This window comes from Eubalaena glacialis, chromosome 7, assembly GCF_028564815.1.
Source record: "Eubalaena glacialis isolate mEubGla1 chromosome 7, mEubGla1.1.hap2.+ XY, whole genome shotgun sequence".
NCBI lineage: Eukaryota > Metazoa > Chordata > Mammalia > Artiodactyla > Balaenidae > Eubalaena > Eubalaena glacialis.
Genome location: NC_083722.1, coordinates 12,101,535 through 12,114,682, shown reverse-complemented (window position 1 = coordinate 12,114,682; position 13,148 = coordinate 12,101,535). Strand labels below are relative to the sequence as shown.

The window sequence follows — 13,148 nt, the reverse complement described above, 5'->3', positions numbered from 1 at the left end:
TTACTGGATGTTTGCACCCAAGGAAAAGAAGAAAGGATGGGGCCAGGCTCCTTATTCCCTAGATCAGTGATCCCCAGCTTTTTTTGGCACCAGGGACCGGTTTCGTGGAAGACAATTTTTCCATGGACTGGGGGCAGCTCACCCGTTGCTGACCTCCTGCTGTGCGGCCTGGTTCCTAACAGGCCTCAGACCGGTACCAGTCCAAGGCCCGGGGGTTGGGGACCCCTGCCCTAGATCACTAATCAGAATAGTCACTTCTGCTCTGCCAGGAAAGGCCTATCCTCACACAGCCCATCTCACTTGACTCATTCAATCCCAGCCCTATCATATCCTGTCTTCTTTTTTTTTTTAATTTTTGGATGTGTCGGGTCTTTAGTTGTGGCACAAGAGATCTTCCGCTGCGGCGCTTGAGCTTCTCTCTAGTTGTGGGGTGCGGGTTTTCTCTCTCTAGTTGAGGCGCACAAGCTCAGTAGTTGTGGCGCGCAGCCTTAGTTGTCCCTCGGCATGTGGGATCTTAGTTCCCTGACCAGGGATCGAACCTGCGTCCCCTGCATTGCAGGACGGATTCTTTACCACTGGCCCAGTCTTTAAAATAAAGACAGATCCTGTCTTAAAATTTAGATATTTTGTTCATCACAAAATTTTTCACTAATTTAAAATTTTTTGAATATTGCATTAAAATATTATTCATCTTGATTACTAAGGTTTTTGGCTTCCCCTTAAGTTTTACACTTGAGGCCTTGCCCACCTCATCCTAGTCTCAGAGCTGGTTTTAAAATAAATGTGTAAGCAAATAAATAAACAACTTTTTCTTAAACAAATATTAAATAAATTATCAGATAGTGTTATGTACTAAGTTGAGAAACAGAGTGTATAGGAAGTGATTGGGCCGGTAAGTGGAATGATCAGGGAAGATCTACCTAAGAGGATGATATTTAAGCTGAGATCTGAATGCCACAAAGGAGCCAGCCATGGGACAATTTGGAGAAAAGCTTGTGAACAGGCCTCAAGGAAATGAATCTAGGATTTTCAGGGAACACACAACATACCAAAGGTTAGTATGGCTTAAATGTCAAGGAATGATAGGTGAGTAGTACTTACTTTGGATAGAGTGTCAGGAAGGGTTCAAATTTTAGGACTTCATAAGCCGAGTAAGGAGTTTGACTTTTTTTCTAAGGGCACAGAAGGATTTAAAGCAAGAAAGCGACACAATATGATTGCTCTTTTAAATAATTCTCTTCGGCTGCTGTATCAAGGATGAGTTACAGGCATGTGCATGGCAAAAGAGTAGAATAAGGAGACCTGTCAGTATTCCTGGTGAAAGATGATGGTGCCTTGGACCAGGGTGATTATAGTGAAGATGGAGAAAAAGGAGCAGGTTCTAGCAATACTTTAGAAATAGAGTTGATTGGACTTGATGAATTAATATTCAGCAGGTGGGGAAAATAGGAAATGGTAATTTCAGGTGGCTTAACTTGAGCAACTTGGTGTATGGTGGTGCCACTTACTGAAATGGAAGAGACTGGGATTAGGTTCGAAAGTGAGTTTGCAATAAAATTTTCAATTTTTGATATTTTGGGTTTGAGATGCCTGTTGGATACATGTGGAGTAAGCAACTGGTATGAATTGAAGGAGGGGGAGGGAGGACAGGGCTGAAGATGGAGATTTGGGCGTGACCGGTGCCTCGATAGAATTTACAGCATCGTAATGGACAGAATAACCTAGGAGGGGGCCATACATGGAGAAGCGCAGGAGCCTGCAAATGTGGCCTTGGGAGCAGCTGCTGAAGTAGGAGAAGGAGTGGACAGGAAGGGAGAGTGCATGAATGGTGTGCCTGAAAGAAAGAGAAGAACGTGTCTTAAGAATGGGATAAGGAGTTGCTTGAGAGCCACCGAGAGGTCGAGAAAAAAATCAGGGCAGATAAGTAAAATGGTATCGGCAACATGGCCGTCACTGGTGACTCGACAAAGGCCACCTCCTTTGGTATGAAGGGCACGAAAGCCTGATGGGGTAGGTTGAAAAGAGAATGGAAAGTAAAGATGTCGGAACAGTTGATTTTTGCCATTTTATCAATGAAGAAACCGAGGCTCAGAATGGTTAATTTTCTCATCCAAGGTCAAAGCCAGCGGGGTCAGATCCTGGAACCAGAGTCCACAAAAGTGTTTGCTACAGGGGAGGTGCACGCTATGCAAGAAATTGATCCATCTCTCTTCCAAACTGTGAAAACAAACGCCGCACTCAAAGAAGCGCTGGTTTTAAAGCATTCTTTCACGTGGCCACTTCAATTTTAAAGAGGAAAAGGAGAGGGCCTGGCTTCGCGCTAGGAAAAGGCACCCGAACCGCTCAGTTTCTTGGCTGGGAGAGAAGGACCGCCCCTTTTCCGCAGCCCGAGCCCGGCTGGGTCACTGCGGCTGCGCGGGCCTGGGCGCGGCGCGGGCGGGGCGGGAGCGCGCGAGCGGGGGGGCGGGAACGCGGAAGGGGCCGCGGCGCGAAGGCGAGAGCGGACCGGGGGCGGGGCCGGCCGTGAGTGTGCCGGGCGCGCCGTGACAGGTGCGGCGGGGTGTCTTCGCGGGGCTGAGGGCGGCGGCGGCGGCGGCGGCGGCGGCGGCCTGAGCGGAGGAGACGTGGAGGCGGCGGCGATGATGCTGGAGACCCTGCGCGAGCGGCTGCTGAGCGTGCAGCAGGATTTCACCTCCGGGTAGGTACACGGTGGGGGACGGAAAGGGAACCCGGGGGCCGGGCCGAGGAGGTGGGGGCACCGGGACGCGGCCTCCGCGCACCCCGGTCCGATCCCTCTCCCTCCTCCTCCCCCCACCCCGCCGCTCCCATCCCCGCCGGATCGAGGAAAGTAACGAACTTTCCGGCCTCTGTCCGGCCGCACAAAGTAACTTAGGTCCCACCGGGCAGACTCTGACCCGCGCCCCGGGCCCGGAAGGGGGTCGGGAAAGCTGCGGGCGCGCCGGGGACCATGCAGCCCCCTCCCGGCAGCCCTGGCCGGCCCGGGGGGGTGTCTTGTGAGGGGCGAGCGCGCCTCCCCGCTCCTCTGCCCGGGGGGGACGGTGACCCTGAGGCCCCTCCCACGCCGCCGAGACCCCTGCCCGCTCGAGCCTCGGAGCTTCTGCGGCCCCGCCTGCAGCCGGGCCGCTGCCCCCTCCCCAGGCCGGAGGTCGCGGGCGCCGCAGCCTTCACCCGCCGGGGCCCGGCCCCGCGTCCTGTCCACCCTCGCGCTCGGTTCGCTCGCTGAACCTTTGCCAAGGCTTGGCGCCTTTGCCCCTTTTGCTTTCTCTCTCTACCTTTGCCTCGGGTTTAACGCCTCAGTGAAGAAACTCTAGGGCCACAGAAACAACAGAACTATGGCAGTACTATTAATGCCTAGTGGTGAAGCGCACACGGACCAAGCGGTTCCCGAACTTTGCTTAGAATCACCTGGGAACCTTTAACCATCTTGATGCCGGGGTCGCAAACTATACTAATTACATCAGGCTGGCGATGGGGTTTTAAAGACCCCCAGGTGATTCCTGTGTGCGGCAAACTCTGGGAACCGCAGGCATAGACTCTAACGCCAGAAACTCGCAGAAACGTGTTTCTGTAAGTTTCTCTGCCTCAGTTTCCACGACTGTACAACGAGGGTGAAGATGGTACTCATAGGGTTATTTTGAGGATGAATGAATTAACATGTAAAACAGCGCAGTCACACTATGTCACTATTGTTATTTAGTGCTTAATTCATTTTAGTTTTTCCATTACTTTAGAAAGGGTGTCACTTTGATAAAGGATTTGTCTGTCACCTTTAGATTACGAATCCTTTGGAGAATGCCCTGAATAGGAGGGCCTCTCCATCATGTTTTAAATTTCTAATGAGAAAGATTTTAGCTAAAATTTTATGGGACAAAAATGTTTATATTGTTTGCCTCTTGGGTGCTGCATAGTAACAAACTGTCAAATACTTGAGCACTTACATGTAAAGCATTTTTGGTAATCTTGGTTTGGTGTCCTTAAGAATATTAGTTGTAGATGCTGTAGCAGTCATTCACTGATGCTGTGCTTGCATGCTTGCATTTCCTCCCCCCCCCTTTAAATTTAAAAAGTAACTTCCTTTCAGAACGTAAATTATTGTATTGAAAAATTGGGGTATAATGCTGGAATGATAGCATGAGAATGATCACAGATAAACACATCTGGGACAGCCCTGTTGTCATCACCTCAAGGAACTCCTTGATGGTGAAACAGTCTATCTTTTGGGAGTTACAACTACTGTAACTCCCTAGGTCATGTGGTTGCCTTTGAACCCATTCATTCTCCTGACCTTGGCTTAAGAAGGTTCAGCTTACCTGGGAATATAGATTCTGGACCCAAACCATCCTGAGAGATCTGGAAAACCTGAGTTTAGATAGGGAGAGGGTTGAGGGGATCTGGGTAGAACGCCTTGGAAACTGACCTTACCTCTTGAAGATGCCATTAACTGGGGCCAGTTTGGGATTAGACATCCTGAGTGGGCTTTCATTCCATTTAGGCCCTTCATTGGCTTCCTTGTACAGGTCATTTTCAGCTGACAAAGCACTGGACTGTCAGTGTGTGCCATTAGCCTGTCACCTGACAGAGAAATAACTCATCTTCAAGTTATGTCTGTGACTGGCAGCTTTAAACTCTGATGTTCACCTTTGTCAGGTCCACCAATTCCTAGGTGATTCTTTTTTAAATTTTTTAATTTTTAATTTTTTTTTATTCAAACAGAAAGTCACAAAAATTATAATCATCTTCATCAGTTCACTCAGTCCCATGTAATTAATTTTTTTTTCATCTTGATCTTTTGTTAGCACTTTTATGAATTCATCAGTTTTCCATTAGAGTTCTGAAAATGCTTATTCATTCAGTTCAGCAGTATAGTCAGTTACCAGAAACCTGTACTTGTCAGAGTCTTTTCCATGAATTCCTTGAAGATGAAACCCTTTTATAGGAACATTTTTGCAAAAGCATCAGAGTACACCCAGAACTGTCTGTAAATGACAAAAGACTTAAAAATGACCACGGTTAAAGATTTGATGAAAGTTGATAATAATGCAATTGACAAGGAAATTTAGTTATTTCTGAGATATACATTTTAAAGTAATAGCTAGAATTATGACTTATAACATTATACCAGAACATATAAGATTTTTAGAAATTTCATGTAATGTCTGAAACATTTATATTAACATATTTCCATACAAATAACCCAAAGAAAGTTTAGTATTAGTTGCTTTTTTGTTTGTTTGTTTTTTTATACTGCAGGTTCTTATTAGTCATCAACTTTATACACATCAGTGTATACATGTCAATCCCAATCGCTCAATTCAGCACACCACCATCCCCACCCCACTGCGGTTTTCCCCCCTTGGTGTCCATACATTTGTTCTCTACATCTGTGTCTCAACCTCTGCCTTGCAAACCGGTTCATCTGTACCATTTTTCTAGGTTCCACATATGTGCGTTAATATACGATATTTGTTTTTCTCTTTCTGACTTACTTCACTCTGTATGACAGTCTCTAGATCCATCCATGTCTCAACAAATGACTTAATTTCGTTCCTTTTAATGGCTGAGTAATATTCCATTGTATACATGTACCACATCTTCTTTATCCATTCGTCTGTTGATGGGCATTTAGGTTGTTTCCATGACCTGGCTATTGTAAATAGTGCTGCAATGAACATTGGGGTGCATGTGTCTTTTTGAATTATGGTGTTCTCTGGGTATATGCCCAGTAGTGGGATTGCTGGATCATATGGTAATTCTACTTTTAGTTTTTTAAGGAACCTCCATACTGTTCGCCATAGTGGCTGTATCAATTTACATTCCCACCAACAGTGCAAGAGGGTTCCCTTTTCTCCACACCCTCGCCAGTATTTGTTGTTTGTAGATTTTCTGATGATGCCCATTCTAACTGGTGTGAGGTGATACCTCATTGTAGTTTTGATTTGCATTTCTCTAATAATTAGTGATGTTGAGCATCTTTTCATGTGCTTCTTGGCCATCTGTATGTCTTCTTTGGAGAAATGTCTATTTAGGTCTTCTGCCCATTTTTGGATTGGGTTGTTTGTTTCTTTAATATTGAGCTGCATGAGCTGTTTATATATTTTGGAGATTAATCCTTTGTCTGTTGATTCGTTTGCAAATATTTTCTCCCATTCTGAGGGTTCTCTTTTCATTTTGTTTATGGTTTCCTTTGCTGTGCACGAGCTTTGAAGTTTCATTAGGTCCCATTTGTTTATTTTTGTTTTTATTTCCATTACTCTAGGAGGTGGATCAAAAAAGATCTTGCTGTGATTTATGTCCAAGAGTGTTCTTCCTATGTTTTCTTCTAAGAGTTTTATAGTGTCCGGTCTTACATTTAGATTTCGAATCCATTTTGAGTTTATTTTTGTGTATGGTGTTAGGGAGTTTTCTAATTTCATTCTTTTACATGTAGCTGTCCGGTTTTCCCAGCACCACTTATTGAAGAGACTGTCTTTTCTCCATTGTATATCTTTGCCTCCTTTGTCATAGATTAGTTGACCATAGGTGCGTGGGTTTATCTCTGGGCTTTCTATCTTGTTCCATTGATCTATGTTTCTGTTTTTGTGCCAGTACCATATTGTCTTGATTACTGTAGCTTTGTAGTATAGTCTGAAGTCAGGGAGTCTGATTCCTCCAGCTCCGTTTTTTTCCCTCAAGACTGCTTTGGCTATTCGAGGTCTTTTGTGTCTCCATACAAATTTTAAGATGATTTGTTCTAGTTCCATAAAAAATGCCATTGGTAATTTGATAGGGATTGCATTGAATCTGTAGATTGCTTTGGGTAGTATAGTCATTTTCACAATATTGATTCTTCCAATCCAAGAACATGGTATATCTCTCCATCTGTTGGTATCATCTTTAATTTCTTTCATCAGTGTCTTATAGTTTTCTGCATACAGGTCTTTTGTCTCCCTAGGTAGGTTTATTCCTAGGTATTTTATTCTTTTTGTTGCAGTGGTAAATGGGAGTGTTTCCATAATTTATCTTTCAGATTTTTCATCATTAGTGTATAGGAATGCAAGAGATTTCTGTGCATTAATTTTGTATCCTGCAACTTTACCAAATTCATTGATTAGCTCTAGTAGTTTTCTGGTGGCATTTTTAGGATTCTCTATGTATAGTATCATGTCATCTGCAAACAGTGACAGTTTTACTTCTTCTTTTCCAATTTGTATTCCTTTTATTTCTTTTTCTGCTCTGATTGCCGTGGCTAGGACTTCCAAAACTATGTTGAATAATAGTGGTGAGAGTGGACATCCTTGTCTTGTTCCTGATCTGAGAGGACATGCTTTCAGTTTTTCACCATTGAGAATGATGTTTGCTGTGGGTTTGTCCTATATGGCCTTTATTATGTTGAGGTAGGTTCCCTCTATGCCCACTTTCTGGAGAGTTTTTATCATAAATGGGTGTTGAATTCTGTCAAAAGCTTTTTCTGCATCTATTGAGATGATCATATGGTTTTTTTTCTTCAATTTGTTAATATGGTGTATCACATTGATTGATTTGCGTATATTGAAGAATCCTTGCATCCCTGGGATAAATCCCACTTCATCGTGGTGTATGAGCCTTTTAATGTGTTGTTGGATTCTGTTTGTTAGTATTTTGTTGAGGATTTTTGCATCTATATTCATCAGTGATATTGGTCTGTAATTTTCTTTTTTTGTAGTATCTTTGTCTGGTTTTGGTATCAGAGTGATGGTGGCCTTGTAGAATGCATTTGGGAGTGTTCCTTCCTCTGCAATTTTTTGGAAGAGTTTGAGAAGGATAGGTGTTAGCTCTTCTCTAAATGTTTGATAGAATTCACCTGTGAAGCCATCTGGTCCTGGACTTTTGTTTGTTGGAAGATTTTTAATCACAGTTTCATTTTCATTACTTGTGATTGGTCTGTTCATATTTTCTGTTTCTTCCTGGTTCAGTCTTGGAAGGTTATACCTTTCTAAGAATTTGTCCATTTCTTCCAGGTTGTCCATTTTATTGGCATAGAGTTGCTTGTAGTAGTCTCTTAGCGTGCTTTGTATTTCTGTGGTGTCTGTTGTAACTTCTCCTTTTTCATTTCTAATTTTATTGATTTGAGTCCTCTCCCTCTTTTTCTTGATGAGTCTGGCTAATGGTTTCTCAATTTTGTTTATCTTCTCAAAGAACCAGCTTTTAGTTTTATTGATCTTTGCTATTGTTTTCTTTGTTTCTATTTCATTTATTTCTGCTCTGATATTGATGATTTCTTTCCTTCTGCTAATTTTGGGTTTTGTTTGTTCTTTCTCTAGTTCCTTTAGGTGTAAGGTTAGATGTTTACTTGAGATTTTTCTTGTTTCTTGAGGTAGGCTTTTATAGCTATAAACTTCCCTCTTAGAACTGCTTTTGCTACATCCCATAGGTTTTGGATTGTTGTGTTTTCATTGTCATTTGTCTCTAGGTATTTTTTGATTTCCTCTTTGATTTCTTTAGTGTTCTCTTGGTTATTTAGTAACGTATTGTTTAGCCTCCATGTGTTTGTGTTTTTTACGTTTTTTCCCCCTGGAATTCATTTCTAATCTCATAGCATTGCGGTCAGAAAAGATGCTTGATATGATTTCAATTTTCTTAAATTTACTGAGGCTTGATTTGTGACCCAAGATGTGATCTATCCTGGAGAATGTTCCATGCGCACTTGAGAAGAAAGTGTAATCTGAAAAAAAAAAAAACCAAAAAAAAAAAAAACAAAAAGAAAGTGTAATCTGTTTTTGGATGGAATGTTCTATGAATATCAATTAAATCTATCTGGTCTGTTGTGTTATTTAAAGCTTCTGTTTCCTTATTTATTTTCATTTTGGATGATCTGTCCATTGGTGTAAGTGAGGTGTTAAAGTCCCCCACTATTATTGTGTTACTGTCGATTTCCTCTTTTATAGCCGTTAGCAGTTGCCTTATGTATTGAGGTGCTCTCCTAGGCGATTCTTAACAAGAAAAAATCCATGTAATTCCTTTTAGTAAACTGTTTCATATTCAGCCCAAGATCAACCTATTTTTGAATATTTTGCCAGGCTGAGAAAAGGTGACATTAAACACAGCTTCATGTGTATATTGCATGAAGGCACTGAGGGATTCAGAGATGAAAGCAACATGGCCCTTACCTCTCAAAACTACCCAGCTGGACCTGGTATTCCTTTAGAACACTTGCTGTTAATGCCCATAGAAGCCAGAACAGCTGGCTTACAAAATAATTGGAAACTTCATCTGTTCGGGTTGCCCTGGGAACTCAGTAGAAGAAAGGCCTGGTGCTTTCCTGAGCTCCTTCACGTGGATCTTCACAGCAGCCCAGAGCAGCAGCCTCTCCTCAGGGCTTTTCTACTCATTTTCAGTTTCTGAAATTCATATATCTGGAGCTGGAATGTAGGCAATTATTTTTTTTAAAGTAAAATAGGAATATCCTTTATCAGGCTCACAAGAGAATGCCACATTAATGATTAAAGCATATTTGATGGACATAACAAATTTCAACTTTCCATTCAAACTTAGAAAAAACGCAGCTTGAGGGCAGTGGAAAGATTGCTGCTGGCCTTCAAGGACTGTAGGTCGTCCATGGACTCGTGGTCTGTTTTGTAATTTTTAATTTTTTATTCATAATAAGAGCTATGTCAAAATCGAGATAAACCTAGAAATAATGTTGCTTTCTTTCTGGCCTAACTGGGTGGCCAGCTGGTCCAAAGGCCCCGGGAGTGGACTGCCTCCCAGCTTCGCTCTTTCCCCCTCACCTACATGAGTCCTCATCTGATTTAACTCCCTCGGAGCTCTAGGAGCCTTTCGGAGAGTTCACACAGAACATCCACTTTTTAGGGACTGGCTTGAGCTCTGAGGGAGACTTTTGGACCCACCGAAGCATTTACTTCAAATCCACTCTGGTCTTTGACTTTTTACCTTCTGAGCAGTTATGACCTACGACCTCAGGACTGAAGTGTGCAGGCATGCAAAACCCTTCAGGAAACTGAAAATCAGATTTACCAAGGGTTTGAAGCTGCCTGTCACTGCCTGGCATTTCCTGTCTGTAATGCTCTGGGTGCTTTTGGGTATGGATACAAGTGTTGCAACTAGACAGTGGGTGTTTCTTCCTCAAAGCCACCTCTGCCCTGACCTCCAGCCCTGCCCACTGCACTCATTTTCTCTTCTTCCCTCCTGTAGTATCAAAACCTCAAAGGAGAGGATCTAACAATCTAATTCACAGTGTGGTAAAATGGTGAGGTTTTGCCTGAAATGTTGACTCTTCCATGATTACTTACCTTTAGCAGGAAAAAAAATCTCAGTATTCAATTTGACCTAATAAACATTTACTGAGTTCCCACCAAGTGTCAGACACTGGGCTAGGAACTCAGTCTTCTTTATCATAGAAGCTTTTTTCATTTCGTCAAAAAAAAAAAAAAAAAGATTTGAGGCCACATGCTCAGTTTTGCCTGCTCTTTGCCCGTGTCTATATATTGGACTAGATCTTGGGGCTACAAAGTTAACTAAAACCATTTCTGCCTTCCGGATGCCCTAGACTGGTGGTAACATAAAGCAAAGCAGAAGGAACTGAATGTGAAAGATAGAAGTGATGTGGTTTTTGAGCCTAGAGGAAAGAGTCATTAGTTCAGATGCATTTATGGAAGGCTTCAAAGAGGAGGTGGCTTCTAGACTGGGCCTTGAAGAATGAGGAGGGATGAGGATAGATTTGGGTGAGGGATTTCAGAGATGAAGCTCTTGTGGGAGAGGAACCTGGAAAGGAAGTTTAGTTAGTGATAATAGAGGGTCTTCAGTGCTTTGCTAAATTAATTCATTTATGAAATATTTATTGAGCGCTTAGCTGTTGACAGGCACTAGGGTTACAGCGGAGAATGCATACACCGGACAGCAAATAATGTCCCTGCGCTCATTCTACTGGCAGGAGGCAGAATATCTACAAGGTCATAAGTACTGTTGCTAAAAATAAAGCAGGTTAAGGGGTTTTGGGGTGGGGGGTTGCTATCTTATATAGGGTGGTCTTGCTTATTTTTAGGTTGACTGGATCTTCTGAAGGTTTTTGTGGAGGGGAGCGGCCTGAGCCTACCTGTATTTCTGGAAGAATAATTTGGGAGGCGATGTGATGGGAGGATTAGAGATGGGGAACAGGGAGAGTATTAAGAAGGCTATAATTAGGGGGCAGGCGAGAGAGAATAGAAATTGAAGGAGGGAATAGTCCTGACATGACAGGCACTGGTCGATTTCATAAAAAGTGAGACTAGGAAGTGAAAAAGGTGGAGAAATTGAGGATGTTAATTTTGGAGTATCTTAGATAATGATGTAATTTACCAACAGGAGAGAAGTTGAGTAGTTTTGAGAGAGAAGGAGCAGTTGACGGTTAATGTGCTATGAGGTCCAAGAAGCAGCTGGAAATTTATGAAACACTCAGGAGAGAGGTCAGGACCGAAGTGGTGTGTTTGGGGGTGATTAGGATAGAGATAGGCTATAGTCCTCTCTCCCCTTCCTGAGTCTCTGTGGCTTTTGTGTGAATCTCTCAGCATTCAGAGCTTTGGGGTCATGTGCACTTTTAGGTAGGGTTAATGCTTTCATGTTTCCTGATCTTGGCTTTAAAAAAGAAAAAATGATAAACATTAACGGGAAAATATAATAGATTGGATTTTTATTCATAAACAGAATTTAAAGTTGGAATAATGGAGACATGAAAATGAGCCTTAAAGGACAAAATATGCTAATTAATACATTTTGTGGTGTTTTAAAGCAGCCATCCTCACCTTTCATAATCGCTGATGGGGTTAGATGAGTAGGAAATTGAAGTGAGGATAAATGGAATGCCGTCACGGTCCCTCATGCCATCGAGTCGGGTCCAGAGAGCACACTTCCTGCTCATCAGTCAGTGTCGTGCTCCGCCTCTCATGCTGTGTAACTACTTTTTAAACTTTTTGTCTAAGCAGTTTTGCTAGTTATCCCCGTTTCGTAGTAAGATGCCTCCATCTTAGTATTTTCTGTAAAGCTTAAAAAAATAAATGTGCTGGGGTCAAATTAAGGTAAGTCTTTGCAGCAATCTAAAAATAAAATATTGTGGTGTTATGAATTTGAAGGTAAGTGCTTTGAGCTCTGAAGTGTGCATTAGTTGCTTCGGGTAGAAAATAATTGTCAGGTGGCTCACTTAGAAGTCTGTATATTAATATTCTCACACAGCAGTACTCATGTCTCCCTGGGGGTATACGGTATTGTGAAGAAGATTAGGAACAGTGGAGAAGACTTTTATGGGAACTGGTGCATTGGGGGACCTCTACTTTATTTTACTTTGGCCCTGTAATGTACATAGCTTCTTACCTTTCTTGATGGTGATAATTTTTACTAAATTTGGAGATAGTTTGTATTACACTTTTTGTTTGAATTGGCTTTATAATTTACAATTATAGTTTGCTGCCAAAGTCATATTTCCTTTACTTCTTGTGGCAAATCATTATGGTCAGTACAATACTCCTATTTTATGGTTTAGGAAACTGGGTATTTCACTCAGATCAGTATTTCCTTCTCAGTGTGTCAAGACATGGTGGGACTTTATTAGCGGGTTGTTTCCAGCACAGACTTACTGTGAGAAACTTAAATAGGGTTATCCCCAAATAAAAATGGTAAGCTACTTTCAGTTGAATTCTGGGTTTTGAGTATATACTTCAGAAAGGACTGTTTTGCTTTTTTGGGGGTCTGACCTTATTTGTTTTTGACTTAAAGTGTTACATTGACTATTAATCTTATTTTATCTTTTTCTCTCCTGAACTTTCTTCTTGCTACTTTGTTTTCTACAGCAGTTTCTATTCTGAATTTTGGCATATTGATGATTTATATGGAGAAGGTGTGATGAGAAAAGATGAATATATAAAATACTTTTTTTGTTATTAAAACTTTTTCTTACAAAGTTTTAAACATATACAAAAATAGAATAACACAGTGAGTCCCATATTTTCATTATTCAGATTCAGCAGTTGTCAACTACTACCAGATTTGCTTTGTCTCTCCCTTATTTATAAAGTAAACCTCAGACTAAGCTCTTACATCTCTCATACATCAGTTTTCATCTCTCAAAAAAATACATTACATAAATGCAATGCCAATATCATACCTAGCAAAATTAACAC

At 41.8% G+C, this 13,148-nt stretch overlaps 1 protein-coding gene across 1 annotated transcript in view; it reads left to right on the top strand.

The window, feature by feature from the left end:
* The first annotated feature begins 2,494 nt into the window (after positions 1-2,494).
* The window catches only part of DTNBP1 (dystrobrevin binding protein 1), a 118,571-nt gene continuing 107,917 nt past the window's right edge, over positions 2,495-13,148 (top strand). The window contains exon 1 of the mRNA XM_061195752.1: positions 2,495-2,698. Coding sequence (XP_061051735.1) covers positions 2,640-2,698 — 59 coding nt within the window. The 5' untranslated portion in view covers positions 2,495-2,639. The remainder of the gene's footprint in view (positions 2,699-13,148) is intronic.